Genomic DNA, 23,506 nt, shown 5'->3' with positions numbered 1-23,506 from the left:
AGTTAAACCAAAAGGAGCTCAAAGAGAGGTTTTGCTCACTAGGACAAGCATATTGGGTTCCTCCTTGTCCACCTCTTTGTGGAACATGGGCAAACTCCTGACAAACATCCACAGGTATTTAGCAATACAGGAAAAGCAAACAAACCAAGAGACTGCTTTGAGCATCCTTTGGGAGCAAGCAATATTGCACCGAAGTTCTTTTATAGATGGTAGAGCGTTCCACTATTTTCACAAGTAGTTTGTTTCCTCTTTGATTCACCCATCCAGATAGGAAAACAAAGTATATATAAAATATATTCCAGAACAGGTATATATATTCTCCACTCTGTAACTTTGGCCTCATGCAACTGCAAAGTGTAAAAAAAAAAAAAAGGAAAGAGGAAAAGTTGTAGAAAATCCTACCAGCTATTAATGAATGGAAGGGAGACTATGAGTTCATCTAAGTAATATATATATAAATATATGACCTATGGAATCCTGCCAGGATCTGCAGAAGCCTCTGGTGGATTGATGAGAAAGAGCTGTTTAGGGACTGGGAATTTGCCTGGGGGCAGCATTAACTTACCTAAGCAATTTTCTAAAGATTTCATAGTATGAAATATGGACAAAGAAAATGTATGCAACTCTAGAAGGTTGCTTATCCTCTTCCTCTTTAAGGTTTCTTTGAAATACCTGCTCTACCTGACATCTCCACAAAATGGGTTAAGTTGAGCAGGATGTACACTTGAGATGGAGGAGAGAACATGCTGTGTGGTTGAAGTCAGATAGCTGCGCATGGCAGAGACTCTATTTACTCCAAAAGAAGCCAGGGTTACAATCCGGGCAGAGGAAGGGGGTGCGGGGTCTGACCCGGGTGTCACCACTGAGGGGGGTGACAAAATGCCAGGCGGCACTCACCATGGGGCCTGCAGCATGCCTGAGCCACGCATCTCTCCTGGGAATGACATTGTGGCATTTGCCCTCCTAGGTGGGTCATAAGGAAAGGGTTAAATGAGTTTGAAGTGATTGGCCAGTGGGAACCCAAGGGGAGGAGATAGAGTTAGAGTTGGAGTTGTTGGGAAGTCAGTTGGGAGTTGGAGAAGGAAGAGGGAGGATAAGTCTGTGGGTTGGTCTAGTTCTGATGTGAGAGAGTGAGAGGAACTTTTAGGAGGAGCCCGATAGACAATTGGGATAATCAGTTAGAAGTTATTAGGAAGGTATAGGCCAGTAAAGGGGATGTGGGTGGCGCTGTGGGTTAAACCACAGAGCCTAGGACTTGCCGATCAGAAGGTCGGCGGTTCGAATCCCCACAACGGGGTGAGCTCCCATTGCTCGGTCCCTGCTCCTGCCAACCTACCAGTTCAAAAGCACTTCAAAGTGCAAGTAGATAAATAGGTACTGCTCCGGCGGGAAGGTAAATGGCATTTCCGTGCACTGCTCTGGTTCACCAGAAGCGGCTTAGTCATGCTGGCCATGTGACCTGGAAGCTGTACGCCGGCTCCCTTGGCCAATAAAGCGAGATGAGCACCGCAACCCCAGAGTCGGTCACGACTGGACCTAATGGTCAGGGGTCCCTTTACCTTTACCTTAGGCCAGTAAAGAAACTAAGATTAAGAAACTGACAAGAAAAATTATCTGAAACCATAAAGTTGTTAATGCTTATAAAATAAACTTGCTTTTTTGATTTAATGTTAACAACTGTCTGGACTCTGTGTGTACCTGAGAGAAACGGGTTGGTGGCAGCGGGGAAGCAATCACAGTGGTGGCAGAGGGATCAATAGACCGCCAAACGTCCGGGGACCCTGTGTGATCGCCACAGATGTGGTGGCTTGGGCGCTCGCAGGCTCCGCGCTGCCCCAAACAGCCTGCCCACCGCCTCCCCCTCAGCTGTAGGGCGGCTGAGGGGTAGAGCGGCCTGCCCCGGCTGGCCCTGCCCTGTGGGTGGCTGGCTCTGCCCCCATGGGCAGCTGGCCCCACCCCTGGATGCAGGGCATGTGCGCCGCCCCAGGCGCCCGATCAGCTTGCTCCACCGCTAGTTACAATACTACAAGGAGCACATGTGTGTCAATGTCACACAGTACCCTTTCCCTCCATACTGAACATGTGCATACTGCTCCACTGACCCTTGTGTGACTCCCTTACTGACTCTTTATGACAAATCCCTTTAATTCCTGGTAAACCCAAAGTCAAAGTTTCCAACCAACCCTGTTAAAAAGGTAAAGGGACCCCTGACCATTAGGTCCAGTCATGGCTGACTCTGGGGTTGCGGTGCTCATCTCGCTTTATTGGCCAAGGGAGCCGGCGTACAGCTTCCGGGTCATGTGGCCAGCATGACTAAGCTGCTTCTGGCGAACCAGAGCAGCGCACGGAAACGCCATTTACTTTCCTGCCGGAGCGGTACCTATTTATCTACTTATACATGCTTTTGAACTGCTAGGTTGGCAGAAGCAGGGACTGAGCAACGGGAGCTCATCCTGTAATGGGGATTCGAACCTCTGACCTTCTGATTGGCAAGTCCTAGGCTCTGTGGTTTAACCCACAGCGCCACCAACCCTGTTACGATTCCCAAATTACACCTGCTACATCCATTCCTCTGCTGAGGGACTTGGGGTCATTTGTTCTCCCGGCTCGCCTAGTATGGAATATTCTACAGGAAGTGATACCACTAGAACAATCTATTGTTTTTCTACCTGGTGAAGCCAAATTAGATTTACATAATTTTACATATGCAAATGAATTAAATGTTTGTGTTTTGAGAAATACACCGCTTATTTGAACTACCTACATTTTTTACACTACCTAAGTATTGTAGTAACAAACGGCTGCAAGCCTCTACCCCGCTTACCTGGGAGCAAGCCCTATTGAACTCAATAGGACTTACTCCCGAGTAGATGTGTAAAGGAGTGCACTGTTAGCTTATTGCACCATCCCCCCCTTCCCTTTTCTGGAATTACCAGTAAGACATGCCCCTACCCTTACAGTTTGTGCATATCAATGTGATTAATTTTTTTTAAGTGCCAAAATCTCTCTCTCTCGCTCTCTCTCTTTTAAAACAGTGCCCTTTTCAAAACAAGGGGAAATTCAGTGTAGTTTCAGTGCCACAGTGATCAAACAGTGTCACATCACTATGGCAATTGGTGCCCAGGCCAGGAATACAGATCAGCTTTAATTGTGCAACGCCTTATTGCTGGTGCATGTCAATCAGAACCTATGAATTGAGAAAAATTTGCTCTGTTCATTCTGTTAAATGATGTATCCAATTAAACCTGTTAGAATTCATGATCTTCAGTCAAGGTTAAATGAAAGTAGTTACTCCTGTCAGCTAGGTGATTAAATGCTGCCTACATCAGGCACATTTATGTGCAAAATTAAAATTTTGGTATAAAGCATGAATCTTTATGCATGCCAGTTAATTATCTTGCAGTTCCTTCCACTTATTAAATGCCCATTGCATTTCTTCTTAATCATTAGCTTCCTTTCAAAACTTGTTTCATACTCTACATTATACCAAATTTCAATGTTTAAATGAAATGCTGTATAAATGAAAACTTCCTCTTTTCAAGGATTTGGCTGTTGCTATGTTACTGAAAGATAACCGTTATTAACAGTTTCTCTCCCCACCCCCCAGTCATTATGCAAAAGATCTGTTTGTGTTGTGCTACAGGGTTCTGAGCCACTGTGATAGGAATCCCTTGTGTTCTTGCTGCCTGCTGGTCATTTCTGCTTTCTTTAAACCTACCTGGGACTTCTCCTGTTCACTAGCCAAGTACTGAGGTAGTGGCATGCAACGTTACAACATAACAATCAGCCTAGCAATAATAAGGAAAAACGCTTCAGACCAACCCCTCCCTGAAAACACAACAGTCGAAAGCCTTAAAATATACCGGCACGGTTTTAATTTGCCAGAGGAGGGAAAGGGGGAAAGCTCTGTTGTCGTTGCTGTTTTTAAACGCCACAGTCGCTTATGTGCAATGAGGTGGTCTTGAGGATCAGAGATGGCTAACTTGTGAGGTGCTGCTGAACTCCAGCTCCCATCAGCCTCAAGCAGCATGGCCAATGGTCAAGTATGAGGGGAGTTGTAGTCCACCCATCGGGAGGGTACAGCTTTCTCATCTCTGATTTGTAGTGGCACTCCATTTCACGTAAAGGACAGCGTGTGTCGTTTGACAGCTGGGGGAGGCTTGTTCTCTGCAGACTCCTATCTTACTCTGTCCATCAAGATTTGCAACCTTCCCCTGTCTTCACAGAGTTCTTTGGGGTTTGTTTCTCAATGAATCTAGTGTTCAGAAATGGGTTAAGGTGTGGGTAGGCAAACTAAGGCCCGGGGGCTGGATCCGGCCCAATTGCCTTCTAAATCCGGCCCATGGACGGTCCGAGAATCAGCGTGTTTTTACATTAGTAGAATGTACCGAATTTTTTGCTCCATAAGATGCACCTGATCACAAGACACACCTAGTTTTTAGAGGGGGAATGCAAGAAAAAAAAATTATTTAAAGGGAGCGCTGAGCAGAGCCTGTATGCATCCCAGGCTCTGCTCAGCGCTCCCTTTCACGAGCCATGTGGAGTGTGTGTGCGGCGCTTGCAGGCTTTTCCCCGAGGAGGGAGAAGGGCATGAATTCGTTCATTCCCCCCTCCCTCCAAATATAGTCTGCCCCCCCCACAAGGTCTGAGGGACAGTGGACTGGCCTGTTAGGAGAGGCTCAGAACTTACAGGGTTAAGAGTTCTGAGCGATGACGCCTCACATTCTGAGGGCGGGTTTAGAACACGGAAGGGGTGTGGTTTCTCTGTGTTCTTTCAGTGTGCGTGTCAGCTCCGTGGAGAAAGGAGCAACATGGGCGAACTCTCGCCAGGAGATTTATAGCTATTGTGTTTTGCTAAGGAATAAAGACTTTAAGATAAGGAGACTGCTGCGTTTCAGCCTGAGTTATTACCACACGACAGAACGTTCCTGCTTCTGCTTCCGCTGTGTTTTATGCTCTGCTGAGTCAAAGGTCCCAGGGGGGAAGACCAGAGCTGCGCAAGAGAAGTGTGCCGGACCCCTGGACGTAATTGACCCTACAACAGGTTATGGCGATCAGCAATAAAGATAAGCAACGTTCGTGCGTGTGAGAGGCCAGCAGCCAAAGGCCAGCTAAGGAGTAGCTGGAGCCAGCTGGAGCGAAGGGAGCTCGCTGGGAAGGTTCTGCCGGACCGGGAGGTGCTACTGTATCGTGAGTAGGCCGGGCCCCGGGGGAGAGATGGCAGACAGCCATGAATCGTACTCCGTCCCTTTTGAGAGGCTGGACGGCAAGAACTGGGAGGAGTGGAGTAGGAAGCTAAAGGCCTGGCTACAAGCCAAGGGTCTGTGGGAGGCAGTGCTACAGGCCCCATTGCCCCAGCCAGGAGCCGGAGCAACGGCAGCGGAGATCGCAGATGCTCATGCCTCGCGCAGAAGGAACCAGAAGGCCCTGGGAGCTATAGTGCTCAGCCTGGAGGGTTCGCAACTGCCATTGGTTGAGGGGCTTGAGACTGCTGTAGAGGCCTACCGTGCGCTGGAGAGAGTGCACCACAGAACAACAGCTGGGGCAAAGATACACACCACCAGGCGCTTGTTTGAGATGAAGCTGCGTCCTGGGGATAGCATCAGGAAGCATGTAACTGAGATGCTTTCTGTGTTCAACCAGCTGAGATTGCTGCAGGTGAACTTCTCAGAGGAGCTGAAAGTTTATATCTTGCTCAGCTCTCTGGACAAGAGTTATGACAATTTGTGTCTAACTCTGGAGTCAATGGATCCACAGCAGCTGACGCTGGAATATGTGACCGGCCGTCTGGGGGATGAAGAAGAACGGCGTATCAGAGAGGGCAAGGCTGGCTCGGGCGGCTCCTCCAGTAGCAGAGGGGCCAGACCAGCGGAGTGCTCTGTTCAGGCTTTTTCCGTTCGCCGCTGCTTTGTTTGTAACTCCCCGGACCACTTGTGTCGCAGCTGCCCACAGAGAGCAAAGGAGCCAGGGCAGGACGTTTCCAGGGTTGCTTCCCATGGGAACCAGCCGGGTTTCCATGGCAACAGAGGGAGCAGGCGTGGGAAACCGCACAAAGCACGCGCTCCAGAAGGGGAGGAAAACGTTTATCAGCTGTCTGCCTCTATGGCGGTTTTGGACAACAACAACACCTGCAGCGAACGCCCCAAGGTCGGGGGCAGCAGGAAGTCAGTTGCTAAGGCAACAAAGAAGGACAACTCCAGAGGGGGGAGAGTCCTACGTTGGGTTGTTGACTCGGCTGCGAATGCCCATTTGGTAACAGCGCCACCTGATGGACAAATGTGGAACTGCAAGGCTGTTTCAACTGAGAAAACAGTTAAATTTGCTACAGGTTCACAGGGACGTGTAACCCATGTTTCTAACATGTTTGTCTCTTTCTTACAGGCTGAATTGAAGGTTTATGTTCTCCCTGAGATAAAACATTGCCTGCTGTCTGTACCTTCTCTTTTACAGGAGGGATATTCTGTGAGTTTTGAAAAAGATGTTTGTACAATTTCCAGAGATGGGAAGGAGCTCGTAAGTGTTGGAAAAGATCAAAACAACCTCTTTGTTTTGGAAACACCACTGGAGGGTGAGGGGAATATTGGGAAAGCCACTGATCACACTCATGTGTCGTGTGCTTGCGTGTGGCACAAGAGAATGTCACATGGGTCCTGTGAGGACGTCCAGATGTTATCAGAGTGCACCAAAGGTTGCAAGGTAAAAGAATGTGGTCAACCTTTGAATTGCAAGGCTTGCAGAAAAGCCAGAAACAAGGGATTTAATGATCCCAGAGTGGAGAGGGTAACCACAAAGCCTTTTGAGCTTGTGCACGCAGACCTGTTTGGGCCTATGCCTCAGCCAAGTCTGGGCAAAGCCAGGCATCTGCTGATTTTGATCGATGATTTTACTAGGAACTCCTGGGCTTTTTCTCTGACAACGCAGGAGGAAGCAGCGCAACTGATCAAAGATTGGGTTGCTGAGGTGGAACTGAGGTTCTCCACCAAGGTGCAAGGTTTCCAGTGTGACCGAGGTTCAGAGGTCACTGGGTCTGCTCTAAAGGGTTTCTTTCGCCAGAGGGGGATACGTCACAAGGTGACTTCTCCTCAGAAGAATGGCGTGGCAGAGCTGAGGAGTAAAGCTCTGGTTCAAGCATCAGAGATTCTACTGGATGACTCTGGTTTGCCTCAAAGTTTTTGGGGGGAGGCGGTAAAAACGGCCAATTTCACGATGAACAGGTGCTACAATGCAGTGGTAGGTGACACCCCGTATTTCCTGCTTCATCGGCAGAAGCTGCTTGTGCATTTCTTTCGCACTTTTGGTAGCAGAGCCATGGTGCCTGTACCAAAGTTTCTGCAGCAGGAGGGTGGCCCAAGGTACCAGGAAATGATCTTCTGTGGATATGAGCCTGCGACAAAAGGGTGGAGATTCGCATACCCAGAAGGTGATCAGACCAAGCTTCTGGTCAGTAAACAGGCTGAGTTCTTTGAGCAGGATGGTTGGGCAAGGCGCAAAGTGCGCTCTGACATTCACTCAGATTGTCTGTCTGACTCTGAGGAGGAAAGAGAGCCAGAGCCTGAACCTGCTGGTGGAGACCAGGTCCCTGAACAGAGTAGGGCGTCTCCACAGGTTGTTAAGGGAGTGTCCAAGAGTGAGCCCTCATCTCCTGTGCGCATAATGGAGAAAGCTCACAGAAGTGTCAAGTCAGAGGGGGAGTCTTCTGATGAGGAAGACGCACATGCTGGCCCCAGTGGGTCAAAAGGAGCACCCCAGTTTGTGCCCAGGCGGTCATCGCGGGCTACAAAGGGAATTCCACCTGAGAGGTTTCAGGTCACAAATGCGTGGGTTGGTTTCGCACAGTGCGAACCTGAGGTTCGTGAGGTTCAACAGGTGCCTAACAACAATGCCAGGAAGGGGCGGAAGGCAATGGGGAAGATGTTGAACACTCAGAGGTCCTCTCAGAACGTGATTCGAGAGGGGGTGTTAGGAGAGGCTCAGAACTTACAGGGTTAAGAGTTCTGAGCGATGACGCCTCACATTCTGAGGGCGGGTTTAGAACACGGAAGGGGTGTGGTTTCTCTGTGTTCTTTCAGTGTGCGTGTCAGCTCCGTGGAGAAAGGAGCAACATGGGCGAACTCTCGCCAGGAGATTTATAGCTATTGTGTTTTGCTAAGGAATAAAGACTTTAAGATAAGGAGACTGCTGCGTTTCAGCCTGAGTTATTACCACACGACAGAACGTTCCTGCTTCTGCTGTGTTTTATGCTCTGCTGAGTCAAAGGTCCCAGGGGGGAAGACCAGAGCTGCGCAAGAGAAGTGTGCCGGACCCCTGGACGTAATTGACCCTACAACATGGCCCTCCTGTTGAAAAAGTTTGCTGACCCCTGGGTTAAGGTTACTGAGCTTCCAAACAGGTGTAGCACATAATAATATCAAATTATACTGAGGACAGTATGCAAAAATAAATAATTGTCAGCATTTGTAATGCCAGAAAGCAAGCTGATTGTCTCAGATGATGTTTGTTTGTTTGGGTTATGGTCCAATAATGATTTACTGAGAAATCCCAGTGGTGTGCAGTATTATGTCATTTCAGGAACCTTGAGAATTCCCTCTAAGTTGATCCTTAGGTAATCGGATTCAGCCATTAAACTAGGGGCACTTCCAGGTTCCCTGTATGTTAAACATTCATCTGGATTTGTTTGTGGCAAGGCTAGATGATATTGCACCGAGCAGTGTTATCCCACTGTAGGGATGGGAGATAAGTTCAATTTGCTTCCCATTTAAAGGCAAATTTGCCTAATTAACATTATTTGGAACCATGTGTGAACTGAAACATAGTTATTCCTTCGAAATTTGCACTTCCTCAAATTTTGCATTGCAATTCTCCAGCCAAGTAATGTGTGCAGAATTGCATATACTAGGCTAAAGTGTGCATAGAAATACATGCATCAATGAAAATAATATAAAAATGCATTATACTGGGGGAAACGCTTTGTAAAAACGAGCATATTAAGCAAAAATGCCGGAGAAATTTGCACAAAAATGCTGGTGAATTTTCATGAGGACATTGGAAAAATAAAAATAAAACACAAATTGATGTGGAAATGTAGAGAACAGTACTTAAAACTGGTAAAATGAGAAACGGAGAGAAATCAAAAGTGACACATTTGTCCATCCCTATCCCACACCTTCTATTATATTTTCCCATCTCTTTTGTTATTGCAAAAGTCTGGTCTTTGGGGAAGCAGATTTCCTATGCAAATGTCATTGCCCAACCTGGATTTGGTGGCATGTGAGGAGTCTGTTGTACTTGAGGTTGGTTCCCTGTGGGATTCGAACTCTGATGTTCTAGGTTTATTCTAAATCACATAGGGAAGCTGCTCAATTAGAAACTGTTGCCTGCTACAGAAACGCAGTGGAAGGGTGGGCAATTAGGAATGGCATTGTGGAAATGTGGGAGGGGTGGGCCTGGTGGCCCAGTGGGGTCATCCCTGTTCCCTCTCTTAAAGGTGAAGGTAAAGGTACCCCTGACCATTAGGTACAGTCGTGGCCGACTCTGGGGTTGCGGCGCTCATCTTGCTTTACTGGCCGAGGGAGCCAGCGTACAGCTTCCGGGTCATGTGGCCAGCATGACTAAGCTGCTTCTGGTGAACCAGAGCAGCGCACGGAAACAAGGTTTACCTTCCCGCCGGAGCGCTACCTATTTATCTACTTGCACTTTGACGTGCTTTCGAACTGCTAGGTTGGCAGGAGCAGGGACCGAGCAATGGGAGCTCACCCTGTTGCGGGGATTCGAGCCGCCAACCTTCTGATCGGCAAGTCCTAGGCTCTGTGGTTTAACCCACAGTGCCACCCACATCCCGTTCGCTCTCTTACATAATGATAATCAAATTTGTGTGGGGACAATGACTGAATATGGAATCTCATTAAGATCTTAGGTCCTCCAAGAGTTAGTCTTGTCCCTTTCAAAATTATCTCCACTAATAGCAGCAATCACAGCATTCTGTGATAATGAATCCACACGTTTACTACAAACTGTAAGAAGAATTTTTCCTTTGCTTCATCCTCAACCTACAAGCAATCAGTCTTATGACCCTGTGTTGTATTGTCTTGACTGAGGGATAATTGTTTCACCCTATTTGTTTTCTTGGCACTATGTGTATCATAATTTTATAAAACTTGTGGCACATTTTCCTTCGCTGTCTTCCCCCAAACCAAAAGACCCTAATCCCTTCAGTTTTTCCTTGTGGAAAAGAAACTTCGTAACACATGATAATTTTGATTGCCCTTTTCTGTAGCTCTTCTGGCTTTTTATTATCATTTTTTGAGAGCTACTGTGCAGCGTATTCTAAATGTGACTCCAACAAAGACTGATATAACAACATCATCTTCAATGCCTTTCTTAGTAACTCCTAACGCTGGACACAAAAACAAAGTTAAGTCCCACTGATTCCTACGAGAGAATTAAGGACTTGAGTAGGATGCTTAGAAAACAAGTAGACAGCAGCTTCTCCACTGCTAGTGTGTGTTCTCTCTGTAGTGTACCTTATAATTGCCTAATAGTAACAACAGGATTATTGTTTCTTTTCATCTTCAGTATTTGGCCCGGCCAAATTACACAGCGAAGAAATAAAAGGAGTTGCAAGGATAGGACCCAGAAAGGGGTATGACAACCGTGTTGAAACCAATTAGTTCTGGATCTGGCCTGCGTCTGGATGGGGGAAGAGACCCCCACTTCCAAAACCTTGTGTGCTTTCCTTAGCTATTTGGAAGGAAGACAAGGCATATATTAATAAGGCTAAACTACTGCAAAACTGAGAAAGTTTGTTCTACTATTTTGTTTGCAACAGGATCATTCCTTACATATTCACAAACTTCTAAATAGTAGATAGATGATGATAGATAGATGATAGATAGATGATAGATGGATGATAGATAGATGATAGATAGGTAGATGCTAGATAGATAGATGATAGATAGTTGCGCATCAAGCCCCCCAAACCCCCGCCCATGAAAATGAAGACACCAAGGAGACAGAATTTAGTTTAAAGGTTAATGGGCAAATTTAGGCCACAGCTTTATTGAATAAACAAATGTGACTGGTATTGGCTTAGGCATTGGTATCTAATGACTATAACTGGCTCCTGCCCACCCAGCAGGGAGCCTGCAAAAGGTAAACTACCAGCAGAGGGAGTTCCAACAATGGCTATTGACTGGTGCTCACCCCTTGGGTTCCCGGGGGTCCTGGCATGGCCCTAGCCCCTCCCCGGGTTTTGGACAAGATCCAGACCACCGGATTCCTTTAACGGAATACCCTATCAAATAAAGGGGCAGGTGATGGCTGCACCTCCCCTCCCCACATTACCCTAAACCAATGCCTAACCGCAAAACCTTACAAAGTTGTGACAATTGCTGAGAGGTAGGCAAAAACCAAGTGGCCACTGCCCATTTGCCACATTGGACAAAATTCCTATCTGGCCCCTGTCCCAAAACAGGCTACCAACCGAAGTCCAAAGCAAGTCCAGACACCATCCTAACAACAGGGAGGGCAGGTGGGTGTTCGGCAGTGTGAAGCATGAGGGGTTCCCCACGTCATGCTGCCGCTTAAAAACAAAGCCCCAAATCACACCACCAAGCCGATTGGCCAAGAAGCAGTGGCGCAGTTATAATACCACTGGCCCAGGTCAGGGCAAAGCCCTGCCTCCAGGCCGGTGGGGGGGAGTCCTGGGGCCGTACACAACATGGACCCTCTGTGTGGAGGATCCAACATAGATAGACAGAAGGTAGATAGATTACACTTCCTTTGAAATACTATTTCTCAAAATTACAAAAGAATTCAGATCTGTATCGTCAAATTTTGGATTTACTTTTAAAAGGTTGCATGCATCCAGTCTGGGCTTGGCATCTAAGCACCGTGACAGTTTTGACATTAATACACTATCTTCAATATATATATATATATATATATATATATATATATATATATATATATAAGCCTATGTAATGTTGAACACTTCTTCTTAAAATAGTCTTATTACGGCCCCATTTGATGTCACAACATGACGGCACTTACAGATTTTTGAAACACTATAGAAGGGTCGAGAGCAGAAAGCCTAGAAGTTTATAAAATAAAGTGAAAAGTAAAATGTGAAAGAAATAAAAAGGGTCGTTTTCACAATGGATAGAAGGTTAGAGAGTTTTGTGCCCAAGGATCTATATTGAGTTGCTGCTATTTAATTTGTTCATAAATGATCAGGAGTTACTGATATAAGAGCTCTTGGTAAATAAAACAAAATTATTCAATTTGCTAAAAATGGAACACTGTTTGATTTTGCCTATGTGCAACTGAGACTACTAAGTCATTGTTTGTTTGTTTGTAAAAAAACAATCAATTTGAGGCAGAAGAAATCAGAGAATTGCAACCTGGCGATTGCACTCTAGCAGGCAATGTGGCACCCACTCCTTAACTGCAGACCAGACATTATACCTCTCTCTCTTTTGCCAACTTCTATAAAAGCCCTGACGCAGGTGGCGCTGTGGGTTAAACCACAGAGCCTAGGACTTGCCTATCAGAAGGTCGGTGGTTCGAATCCCCGTGACGGGGTGAGCTCCCGTTGCTCGGTCCCTGCTCCTGCCAACCTAGCAGTTCGAAAGCATGCCAAATGCAAGTAGATAAATAGGTACCGCTCCAGCGGGAAGGTAAACGGCGTTTCCGTGCGCTGCTCTGGTTCACCAGAAGTGGCTTAGTCATGCTGGCCCCATGACCTGGAAGCTGTACGCCGGCTCCCTCGGCCCATAAAGCGAGATGAGCGCCGCAACCCCAGAGTCGGTCACGACTGGACCTAATGGTCAGGGGTCCCTTTACCTTTACCTATAAAAGCCCTGCTCCTGTTCCTTTAACATCTAAAAAAATATCACTTGCTATTTTTGTGTGTATCCAGTGGTGCACCAGAATTTTTTTGAAATGTTGGGCTGAGAGTTAGCAACGGGAAGGCAATGATCTGAACAGAGATATGGGAAGCAGGGGCTATATCTGCGAGAGAATGTGTACCTGTCTGCACAGGTGTGCATTGGTTCGTGTGAAGCTGCCATGAATCATGACTTATGAGATTGTATGTATGGAATGAGATCATGATACATTTGTAGGAGGCGACCCATGTTGCAAGTGAGCATTAGGCTCCAAAAAACACCCAGGCGGCTTTGCACACATGCTGGACCCCTGTCAGAAATGATCAAACTGAAAAACAGCAGCAAAAGTAAGTTAAAAGTCCTTGAATTAAATGTAACTACTAAATGTAACTAGCATTCCAGTTGAATGACCAGACCCATTTTTGTTTGTTATTGGACAAATGCAAGAAAATCAATATCTCTGCTGAGAAACCGGAGTTTAGAATTAAGGGGAAAACCCCCTCCAGAACATTCTGAGTTCAAATGCTCATCATTCCCTAGTGTTATTTGAAATTCTTGTTTGGAGTTAAATGGTCAAGTCATAAATAGAATAAATTCTTCACCTACTGGTGGATTTTACAACTTGTTTTTACAACTAGCTTTGAAACTTGGGAAAAGTCACAAAGGTTAACAACAGCTTTATACTTTGTTATTCCTTATCAGTTGAAATAGGCCTGAGAGTTTGTTGGTTTGCTCCATGCTCTACAGTTTCACATTTAATACTATGTCATGATTTAGTAATTCACCAAACATAATACCAAATGAAGAGGAACTGCACACCTGTATAAAAACAAATGTAATTTTTAGAACTGCTGAGTTTAAAATCAGTGTTACTGAAGTCACACATCAAACAAACTATGCACATTGATTGCAAACACCATTTGTTTGCTGAATTACTGGGCACATTGACTTGAATTCCCTTTGAGTTTACTGGGATTTCTTTTCATGTAATAATGCTTAAAGGTAAAGGATGCCTGACGGTTAAGTCCAGTCATGAACGCCTCTGGGGTTGCAGCGCTCATTTTGCTTTACTGGCCGAGGGAGCCAACGTTTGTCCGCAGACAGTTTTTCCGGGTCATTTGGCCAGCACGACTAGGCCGCTTCTGGAGAACCAGAGCAGCGCACGGAAACACAGTTTACCTTCCTGCCGGAATGGTACCTATTTATCTACTTGCACATTGACGTGCTTTCAAACTGCTAGGTTGACAGGAGCTGGGACTGAGCAATGGGAGCTCACCCTTTCACAGGGATTCGAACCACTGACCTTCCGATCGGCAAGCCCTAGCCTCAGGGCAACACTAATGATTCCTACTGTGTTAAAGCAAACTTTTGCCATTTTAATTCATCTTCTTTGTTCATTTAACAGCACAATCCTAAGCATATTTAGACACTGTATATGGTTTGCTGGCAATAGTTTTAAAATATTATTTATTGCATTTTTCCTGAAAAAAGATAAATCCAGCTGAAATCAGAGTGTTGACAATACGGGGTGGCATTTTTATGTCAATGTTTTGTGGATGCTGCAAAATCAAACAAACGTGTGTACCTTAGAAGCACAATAAACACCCATCTGGAAACACCTTTACTCCCAGGTAAGTGCATACAAGACTGCAGTTCAAGTAGTGGAAGGAAACTAGAATACATTTATCCGCTGGTGCATAGCACCTCTGTCAGGTGGATCAAGCAGGTGTAGTCTCCCCCAAATTAAGAGGGAGAAATTCTTTTTCCTTTTATGATGGATACTTCTTGCAACTGAAAGTTTAAGCCAGCCTAAATAGAGTGTTCCCTGAATTGCAACTGAAAGCTAAATGGAAACTTGGCCATTTATATCAAGGAACAGCATTTATCTGAGAAATAGGCTAGGCTACAGCCAAAAATGACTGCCACCTCACTGGGTCCCTCCCCCCCTTTATAGCCAGCAAAAGTAAACTTATATTGAATGAATGTCGCTCAAATATCAAAGAGAAAACCCACCTACAGATCCTTTTTTAAAAAGCTCCTAATCAGTGGGTAAATAGGCAATTGGGGTCATAGGAGACAATAACAATAAGACTTTGTTCTATTATTTCGGACGAGTGCATCAAGCCAAACAAAACACAACAAATGATTATCCAGGCTAGAAACCCTTTCATTGCCTCCAAGAACAATAATGTAATTTTAAAATTTGACATATAAGGAATGGTGCCCAGTGTTTGATATGTAGGAGATAGGAAGAGACCTACAGAAACTGAAGAGAATAACACTTACATTAAGCTTCTTCCTTATTGACTCAAGTTTTTCCGCTGCAACGACCAAGTCTGCATTGGCCTGTGCCAGGGCTTGCCGTTTTTGGTCTACTTCGCAGTAAACCTAAAAGGTTGGAGCAGGATACATGTTTAAACTGTGCACTGCACATCACAGAAATTTACCACAGAAAGTGGTAAGTTGATAGACGCCTGAATTCAGATAGCAGTCCAGAAAGCTCAAAAAGGGTTAGAATCATACAATCGTTTGAAAAACTTATAACAGTTTGAAAGTGGACACTGTCTAATGAGGACTCAGTTCAGTGATTCTAAGCTTGGAGCTTGAAGTTCATTGATCTTCAACTGGCCAGTTTCTCAATACAGTGGTACCTCAGTTTACGAACTTAATCCGTTCCTGAAGTCCGTTCTTAAACTGAATCTGTTCTTAAACTGAGGCGTGCTTTCCCTGATGAGGCCTTCCGCTGCCGGTGCCCTTCCTCTGTTCAGATTCTGTTTGTAGACCAAGGTAAAGTTCGCTAACCGGGACACTACCGGTTTTGCGGAGTTCATAAACCGAATAGTTCGTAAACAGGACTGTTTGTAAACCGAGATACCACTGTACCCATTATTTTGTCACAGCCTGACCTGAGATGTGTCCCCAAACAGCAGCAATTTAGAAAAAGAGAGTGTTCACAGTTAATTACATCACAACAATGATACATTTACTTAGGGTTTTGGTGGGAAATGAGTTATGTTAGGTGAGGAGTCAGGGTTAGTGGGTACATGCTTACTTTCCCCTCTGTTCCATTTTATGTAATTTTCTCCATTACCTTTTCTTGCAGTATCCCTGTGCTGATCACTGCTTGTTATGAAACAGTATACACACATATAACAGTCCATGAGGGTTTGACATTAAAATGGAACTTATTAGCAGGGAAAGTACATTATGTCATATGAACATCCGTTATAAGATGGGATCAAACCACCAGCAGAACTGATCTTTCACACTTGTTTTATGGGTTCAACTGATCAACGTTAAACATATAATAATTAAGGGAAAAAATGTTCATATAATCAGTATGAACACGCCTGACGTTTGTACAAACGCTACTGGCTATAACATACAGAAAAAGAAATTGCCAACTTTTAAAACACACACACACACACGTAAAAGTACCACACTTACATATATCTTTTGGACATGTCCACGCAAAAGGAAAGCAGATTGATAAAGGATAGAAGAAATGTTAAATATGCATCATGACAAACAGTGAAAAATTAAGTATTGCAACCTACATTAATTACATTCTAGTAAGATGAATAGGCTGTTCATCATTAATGAGAACATACACCTTTGTCTAAGTTTTATATCTACCTGTGATAAATGTGCTAATGGCGATAAAATACATCATAGTAGCATTTGAATTAACAGCTCACTAATAGATTGACATATGAGTACGAATAAAGTGTTTAATCACAACATGGCACCACACCTAACAGCAAGCCCTCCTCTGTGCATATATCAAAGAAACAGAACCCAATGTAAACATTACAACCTTGTTTTAGTTAGTACATACTAAAACAACGTTATGTCATTGTTTGTAACCACGTTGTGCTAAGAATTATAGTTAGAGCCATACAAATTGTAGTGTGGTTTATGGACCTTTTAATTGAAACAGTGATGACAATTTTTGAATGGGAAGGGTGTATGTTGGCTCTGTGCAAAATACACATTGACTCCTACTCAAGTGACAGCAGTCAGATAGTCAAACGCTCCTTCTGTGGAGCTTGATCCACAGTGAGCATAAATTTAAACAGTTTGAAGGGGAGTTGATAGACAACTGCTGAGTGAAAGAGTGCAGATTTCACATCCAGAAAGGTAAAGTTCCATTCCTAAGACATGGAGGGTAATATCATTTCTACAATACCACTAGGAAATGCCCGTACAAAATAAAATACAAATTTAATGTTACCAGGCATCTATACTATATTAGGGCCCTCCAAACGAAACTTTCTATGTGCATTCAGAATACTTTGTGCTCTTGACATTGGTTGTATCTGTTCTCACATTCCAGTCAATTTGCACCTTCAAAATTTTCTGGATAGCACCTTTAGCAATCCATACATAGTCAGGAGCCTTTTGCTGGAAAACCATAGCTTTTCATGCCACAAATGTTTCAATTTTTTGGATACTGTTTTTGTTGCACTATAGGACTATGGTGCCCTGCCAGTGTGCCAAATTAACTTTGTTTTGTTGTGACATATTTCCTGGATACTGGCGTTCTTGTAGTTGGAAACAGGCAAAGGTTTAGCACAGCTGTCATGGCCTTAAAAACACTTTAAAAGCATCGCTACCAGAGAGGAATGGCAAACTAAGCTGTTGGACTATGCCAAAATGGCAAAACTGACTGGAAGGCTCAGGAACCAAGAAGACCAAAACTTCAATAAAGAATGGGAAAAAAATTATAATTTATCTTCTAGGAGACCACTGTAAGCAGATGAAAACGTTAGCAGGATTTTAACAACACTCGTAATGTAGCGAATATCATGGACAATATGGAAAAATACAAAATATGGATTATGAAATAATACACAGTCAAGAGGGTTTACAATAGGACCCATGGAGGGTAAGGTAAGGTGGGAAGTCCAGAGATTTGGAGAAATCTCAAAATATGGATATGTATTTTGGATTGTTATAAACTAATATTTGTAAAACCAAATAAAACTTATTTAAAAGTGTAACATTGGGGTCATGGTTTCATAGAGTAAATATTGGATGAAATTAGTATACTCTGATTTTTTTAGATTAGTTTTTATTTTTTTAAAAAATAATGTGTTACAAAACAAACAAACAAACAAACAAACAAACAAACAAACAAACAGGGGAAAGTACACCTATCACCTCCACTTTAAATCTGTAGTTTCTTTTTCACAGTTTGTTTACCTTTACTGAGAGACACTTTTGTCACAGACATCTTGTGACGGGGGGGGGGGGGAGAGGGGAAAGAGGGAGGGAGATGTTGTGTATTATTCTTTCATTCTGTTGCATAGTGTTAGTGCAGGGCAGGCATGGCCAAACTTGGCCCTCCAGCTGCTTTGGGACTACAATTCCCATCATCCCTGACCACTGGTCCTGTTAGCTAGGGATGATGGGAGTTATAGTCCCAAAACAGCTGGAGGGCAAGTTTGGCCATGCCTGGTGTAGGGATTTGTGGGTAGGTCCTTTCTTTATATATTTATTAAAATAATACTTAAAGCAGCTTAAATGGGAAAAAAATCAATATGAAAATACCCAAACAGCACATTCAGTATAATAATAACGAGGTCAACAATAATATATTCCAGATGTTCCTCCTCTTGCTGTCTCCAGAAGAACAGAATTCCTGGGGCTGTGATTCACATCCCCCAAAGGCTCACCCCAAAATGTTCCTTTCCTTTGGCAGCCACCTGAAAGCAGCCACTCTCCTTCAGACCTGTTTTATGGGAGTGTGCTTTGGACACCAGTGACAGCAGTCTAGATGATAGCTCTAATTGCTGGCTGGCTAGCTCAAGCTTTCCTTAAGTGAGAAGCCTGAGAGACTTCCTGGCAACGAAATACTTTTATTTGTTTTGTTATTTCATTTGCCACAAGAATGAGCAAAACATTTAGCTGGCCAAATTTCTAGTAGCTCTGGAACATTTAAAGATGAGCCAGCCTTTTCTGTCTTTAGGTCTTTTAAAAATGATAATAATCATCTTTCTAATACCTAAAATCAGGGCTGTTTTCCAGTTGGAACTGACTAGAACCCCAGTTCCGGCACCACTCAGGTGGGTGCCATTGCCATTCTAAGAGAAGAAGGTGTGCTTCGGCACCTCTTTTCCTAGAAAAATAGCACTGCTTAAAATGTCATACATTTACTTAACGTCAAGATCCACATAACTGTCAAACACAAATAGCTTAAAAGGTAAAGGGACCCCTGACCATTAGGTCCAGTCGTGGCCAACTCTGGGGTTGCGGCGCTCATCTCGCTTTATTGGCTGAGGGAGCTGGCGTACAGCTTCCGGGTCATATGGCCAGCATGACTAAGCCGCTTCTGGCGAACCAGAGCAGCGCACGGAAACGCCGTTTACCTTCCCGCCAGAGTGGTACCTATTTATCTACTTGCACTTTGACGTGCTTTTGAACTGCTAGGTTGGCAGGAGCAGGGACCGAACAATGGGAGCTCACCCCGTCGCGGGGATTCGAACCGCTGACCTTCTGATTAGCAAGCCCTAGGCTCTGTGGTTTAGACCACAGCGCCACCCATGTCTCTACAAATAGCTTAAGGCTGTCCAAAGCATGTGTCCATTTTCCTGAAGGAATACTATGATGACACAATGACGAGAGTGACTGGTAGAGTAGAGCTGTGGAATCAAATTTCCACTCAGCCATGAAGTTTGTGGGTTGTCCTTGGGCCAGCCAACATCTTCAACCTCACCTACCTCACACAGTTCTTGTGAGGACAAAACAGGTGGAGGCAGAGCCTTGTACACTACCTTGAACTCTTTGGAGGTAAAGCAGGGTTAGAACTGTAATAAACAAATATGATTACGATTTCTTAAGCAATTAGAAAATAAAGTAGAGCTAAGGTAAATATTATTAATTCCTACCTCGTGGAATTTAATGATATTAATAACCCATGCACAAAGACCAGCAGCTGCTGAAGATTTTGTCCGTACAAACTCTGGGCTGAACTCTGGATCACTCAGATAATCTTCTTTTACAGCTTTAACAGTGGCTTCAGGGATATGTTCTTTATCAAAATTGATGAGACTTTGGAGGAATTCGTCTACCTAAAGAGCAAAGAGAAGGAGGCCACCCCAAATCATAGAATCTTGGAAGTTGGAAGGGGCCCTAAGGTTCATCTAGTCCAACCACATGCAATGCAGGAATCTCAACTAAAGCATCCATGACAGATGGCCATCCAACCTCTGCTTAAAAACCTCCAAGGAAGGAGAGTCCACAACCTCCTGAGGGCATCTCTTCCACTGCTGAACAGCTCTTACTGTCAGAAAGTTTTTCTGACTGTTTAAGTCAGAATCTCCTTTCTTGTGAACTTGAAGCCATTGCCTCGAGTCCTACCCTCCAGAGCAGGAGAAAACACACAATTAACTAAATTGTGTGAAGCTAGTATGACCCCCTGACAAAATATCTGATCCGAGTTTATTCTTTAATGTTTTGAAAGTTTTAAAAGAGACATTTTGGCCATGTTTTGGGATAATCAGTACCTTCAAAGTACAGTGGTACCTTGGTTTAAGAACAGGTTAGTTTATGAACAACTTGGATTAAGATTGCTACAAACCCGGAAGTAGCTGTTTTGGTTTGTGAACTTTGCCTTGGAAGCAGAACATGTTTCGCTTCCTGTTGTGTGTGTTCCATTTGTAAATTGAGTCTCCCACTGCTATGGGAAAGCACGCCTTGGTTTAAGAACGCCTTGGTTTCAGAACGGACTTCCGGAACGGATTAAGTTCGTAAACCAAGGTACCACTGTAAAGTCAAAGAAACTAACTGAAAAAGCTGCTCCCTCAATAGCTGTTAGAGCTTTTAAAAAATTCCTGTGATTTCCTTTTGCTTCTAACCACTTCACAAGATGCACATATTTTTGGCACCTTAATAATAGTAGTAGTAGCAGCAGCAGCAGCAGCAGCAGCAGCAACAACAACAACAACAACAATAGCTACAACAACAACAACAACAACAATAGCTACTACTACTACTAAAAATACTGTTGAGGAATTCTGAGCAGCATAAATTATACAGAAAATGTTGCAGCCTCTTTGGGAGTACACAGACTTTTCTTACATCCCATCCTTCACAGAAGAGGTTTTATATTTATAAGAAACTGTGCTGACATTTAATAAGTATGATTTGGGGAAATGTGTGGCACAAAGTCATGACATTCCCCTCCCCCGCCCTTTGACAGAATGTCAAAGGTGTCTAATTACGTTCCTTCCTTTCCTGAAGTTCTTTGACAAACTCCTGCCATGCCCATTATCTCTGGCATTTCCCTCCTATGTGTAACTGGTAGATCAAGGCACGCCAGAGATTAAGAAATGTTTACGCAGACTTTTGCGTTAATCTCTGTGTCCTCTCGCAGAGGTCCCCCGCTTACTTTGCTCATATACATCTTGGCGGTTTTCCAGCTCCTGTCCTTTGGAATCTTGCCGCTCGGAGACGAGAGAACCAGGACAGCAGCCGTCACATTTGTTACGATAGCAGGTGGGTTTGGGAAAGTTCTTAGCTCAGTTAGGTTCAGCTGAAATAGAACAGGAAAAACATCCGTATTAACAGACCAATTATATTTCCAAAGGAAAACCTTGGCATTATTTAAAAGAGGACCGTAACATCCAATTAAGGTGAGCACATGCCACACTTTACAGTGGGCAGTCCTTTATAGTAGGTGGTGCTGTGGTCTAAACCACTGAGCCTCTTGGGCTTGCCGATCAGAAGGTCGGTGGTTCGAATCCCTGCGATGGGGTGAGCTCCCATTGCTCTGTCCCAGCTCCTGCCAACCTCGCAGTTCGAAAGCACGCCAGTGCAAATAAATAGGTACAGCTGCAGCGGGAAGGTAAACGGTGTTTCCGTGCGCTTAGGTTTCCATCATGGTGTTCCATTGTGCCGGAAGCGGTTTAGTCATGCTGGTCCCATGACCTGGAAAGCTGTCTGTGGACAAACACCAGCTTCCTCAGCCTGAAAGCTATATGAGTGCCTCAACCCCATAATCTCCTTTGACCTCCCATCCAGGGGTCCTTTACCTTTACCTGGTTCAAAGTCCAGTTCAAATATAAGGAATTTTAAGAGGGGAGGGCAACAGGAGCCATGAAGATGCCGATCAGCTGTTAACACCTTGACAGCAGACTGAGCAGGCACACAGCTGACCTGGTCACAGTCTTTCCCATTATGGTGAGATGCATTGTAAAGGTAAAGGTAAAAGGACCCCTGACCATTAGGTCCAGTCATGGCCGACTCTGGGGTTGGGGCACTCATCTTGCTTTATTGGCCAAGAGAGCCGGCGTACAGCTTCTGGGTCATGTGGCCAGCATGACTAAGCCACTTCTGGCGAACCAGAGCAGTGCACAGAAACGCCGTTTACCTTCCCACTGGAGTGGTACCTATTTATCTACTTGCACTTTGACGTGCTTTTGAACTGCTAGGTTGACAGGAGCAGGGACCGAGCAACGGGAGCTCACCCCGTCGCGGGGATTCAAACCGCCGACCTTCTGATCGGCAAGTCCTAGGCTCTGTGGTTTAACCCACAGCGCCACCCGTGTCCCTGAGACGCATTGTATTTCTCTCTAAATTATGGTAATAGTGAGGAATTCAACATGATGCTAAGTTGATCCATTTCCACTTCCCAGATGGAACAATCTTTCTTCTCCAGCCCACAAATGCAGTTCCGGGGTCTCTCTCAACACCCCCTAAGCCAACTGGGTGTGTGTATGGAAAACCCCATTGCACAAGTGGGAGTCCTTGCACAGGGCTTCTGCTGACGGGACTCATTAGCAGAACCCTGCCCATTACCTCTTAAATTTGCATATGTGCATATAAATCACCGCATGCAATTTTTAAAATGTAAATCCACTCTCTCTTTTGTCCTCTTTTTCAGTGATGAACTGTTTTTATTTTTTCACTCCAGAAGCAACTGAAGGGCTTCGGACTTGATCTAGCGATGACTGGCAAATTTCACTCAACAACAGCATATTCCATGCTGAACATCTAATACAGGGTTTCCCAAGCTTGGGTCTCCAGCAGCTTTTGGACTACAATCCCCATCATCCCTGACAACTGGGTCCTGCTAGCTAGGGATAATGGGAGTTGTAGTCCAAAACCAGCTGAAGACCGAAGTTTGGGAACCCTGGTCTAGTAACTGATGACTAATGGCAGCAGTGATGTGATGCAGGAAGCTGTCTTGAAAAAGAACTAAATAATGAGGCAGCATGGAAACCTTTCAGGCAAATAAAAACAAAAGAAGTGGTGTTACCCTATTCAGTGTGTTCAGGGCAGCATTTGCAGCGTTTAGAGCTGGCTCGGCTTTGGCAAGGTCATTTTCAGATTCTTTCTGCTGGTTTGTTACTTCTGCTTGAATGGCCGCCACCTAGAAAGTATTGCACAATAATTGTCACGCCACTTACAACCCTCTTGTGGAAGGCACCCAATTTTTGGGTGTCATCATGACAGGGCAATATATATGCAAATACTGACGAATCACCTTTTAGGACAGATTCCACCCAATACAGTGCAGAACAATATAAACATCGAATTAGAATAATAACAGATCACTTTTTAAAAGTTGAAATACAGTATTATTTTTTTAAAAAATAAAATAAATATAATTCAGGCCA

At 44.5% G+C, this 23,506-nt stretch overlaps 1 protein-coding gene across 1 annotated transcript in view; it reads right to left on the bottom strand.

Annotated features, from left to right (window-relative positions):
• Positions 1 to 23,506, bottom strand: part of LOC128398345 (dynein axonemal heavy chain 11-like) — a 221,952-nt gene that overhangs the window by 53,182 nt on the left and 145,264 nt on the right. Inside the window, exons 43-46 of the mRNA XM_053359350.1 lie at positions 23,146 to 23,259; positions 21,277 to 21,420; positions 19,775 to 19,957; positions 15,171 to 15,272 (exon numbers count right to left, since the gene is read on the bottom strand). Coding sequence (XP_053215325.1) covers positions 15,171 to 15,272; positions 19,775 to 19,957; positions 21,277 to 21,420; positions 23,146 to 23,259 — 543 coding nt within the window. The remainder of the gene's footprint in view (positions 1 to 15,170; positions 15,273 to 19,774; positions 19,958 to 21,276; positions 21,421 to 23,145; positions 23,260 to 23,506) is intronic.

The sequence above is a fragment of the Podarcis raffonei genome, chromosome 1 (assembly GCF_027172205.1).
Source record: "Podarcis raffonei isolate rPodRaf1 chromosome 1, rPodRaf1.pri, whole genome shotgun sequence".
Taxonomy (NCBI): Eukaryota; Metazoa; Chordata; class Lepidosauria; order Squamata; family Lacertidae; genus Podarcis; species Podarcis raffonei.
The sequence above is the reverse complement of the archived record's forward strand: the minus strand, read 5'-3'. Positions and strand labels throughout refer to the sequence as shown.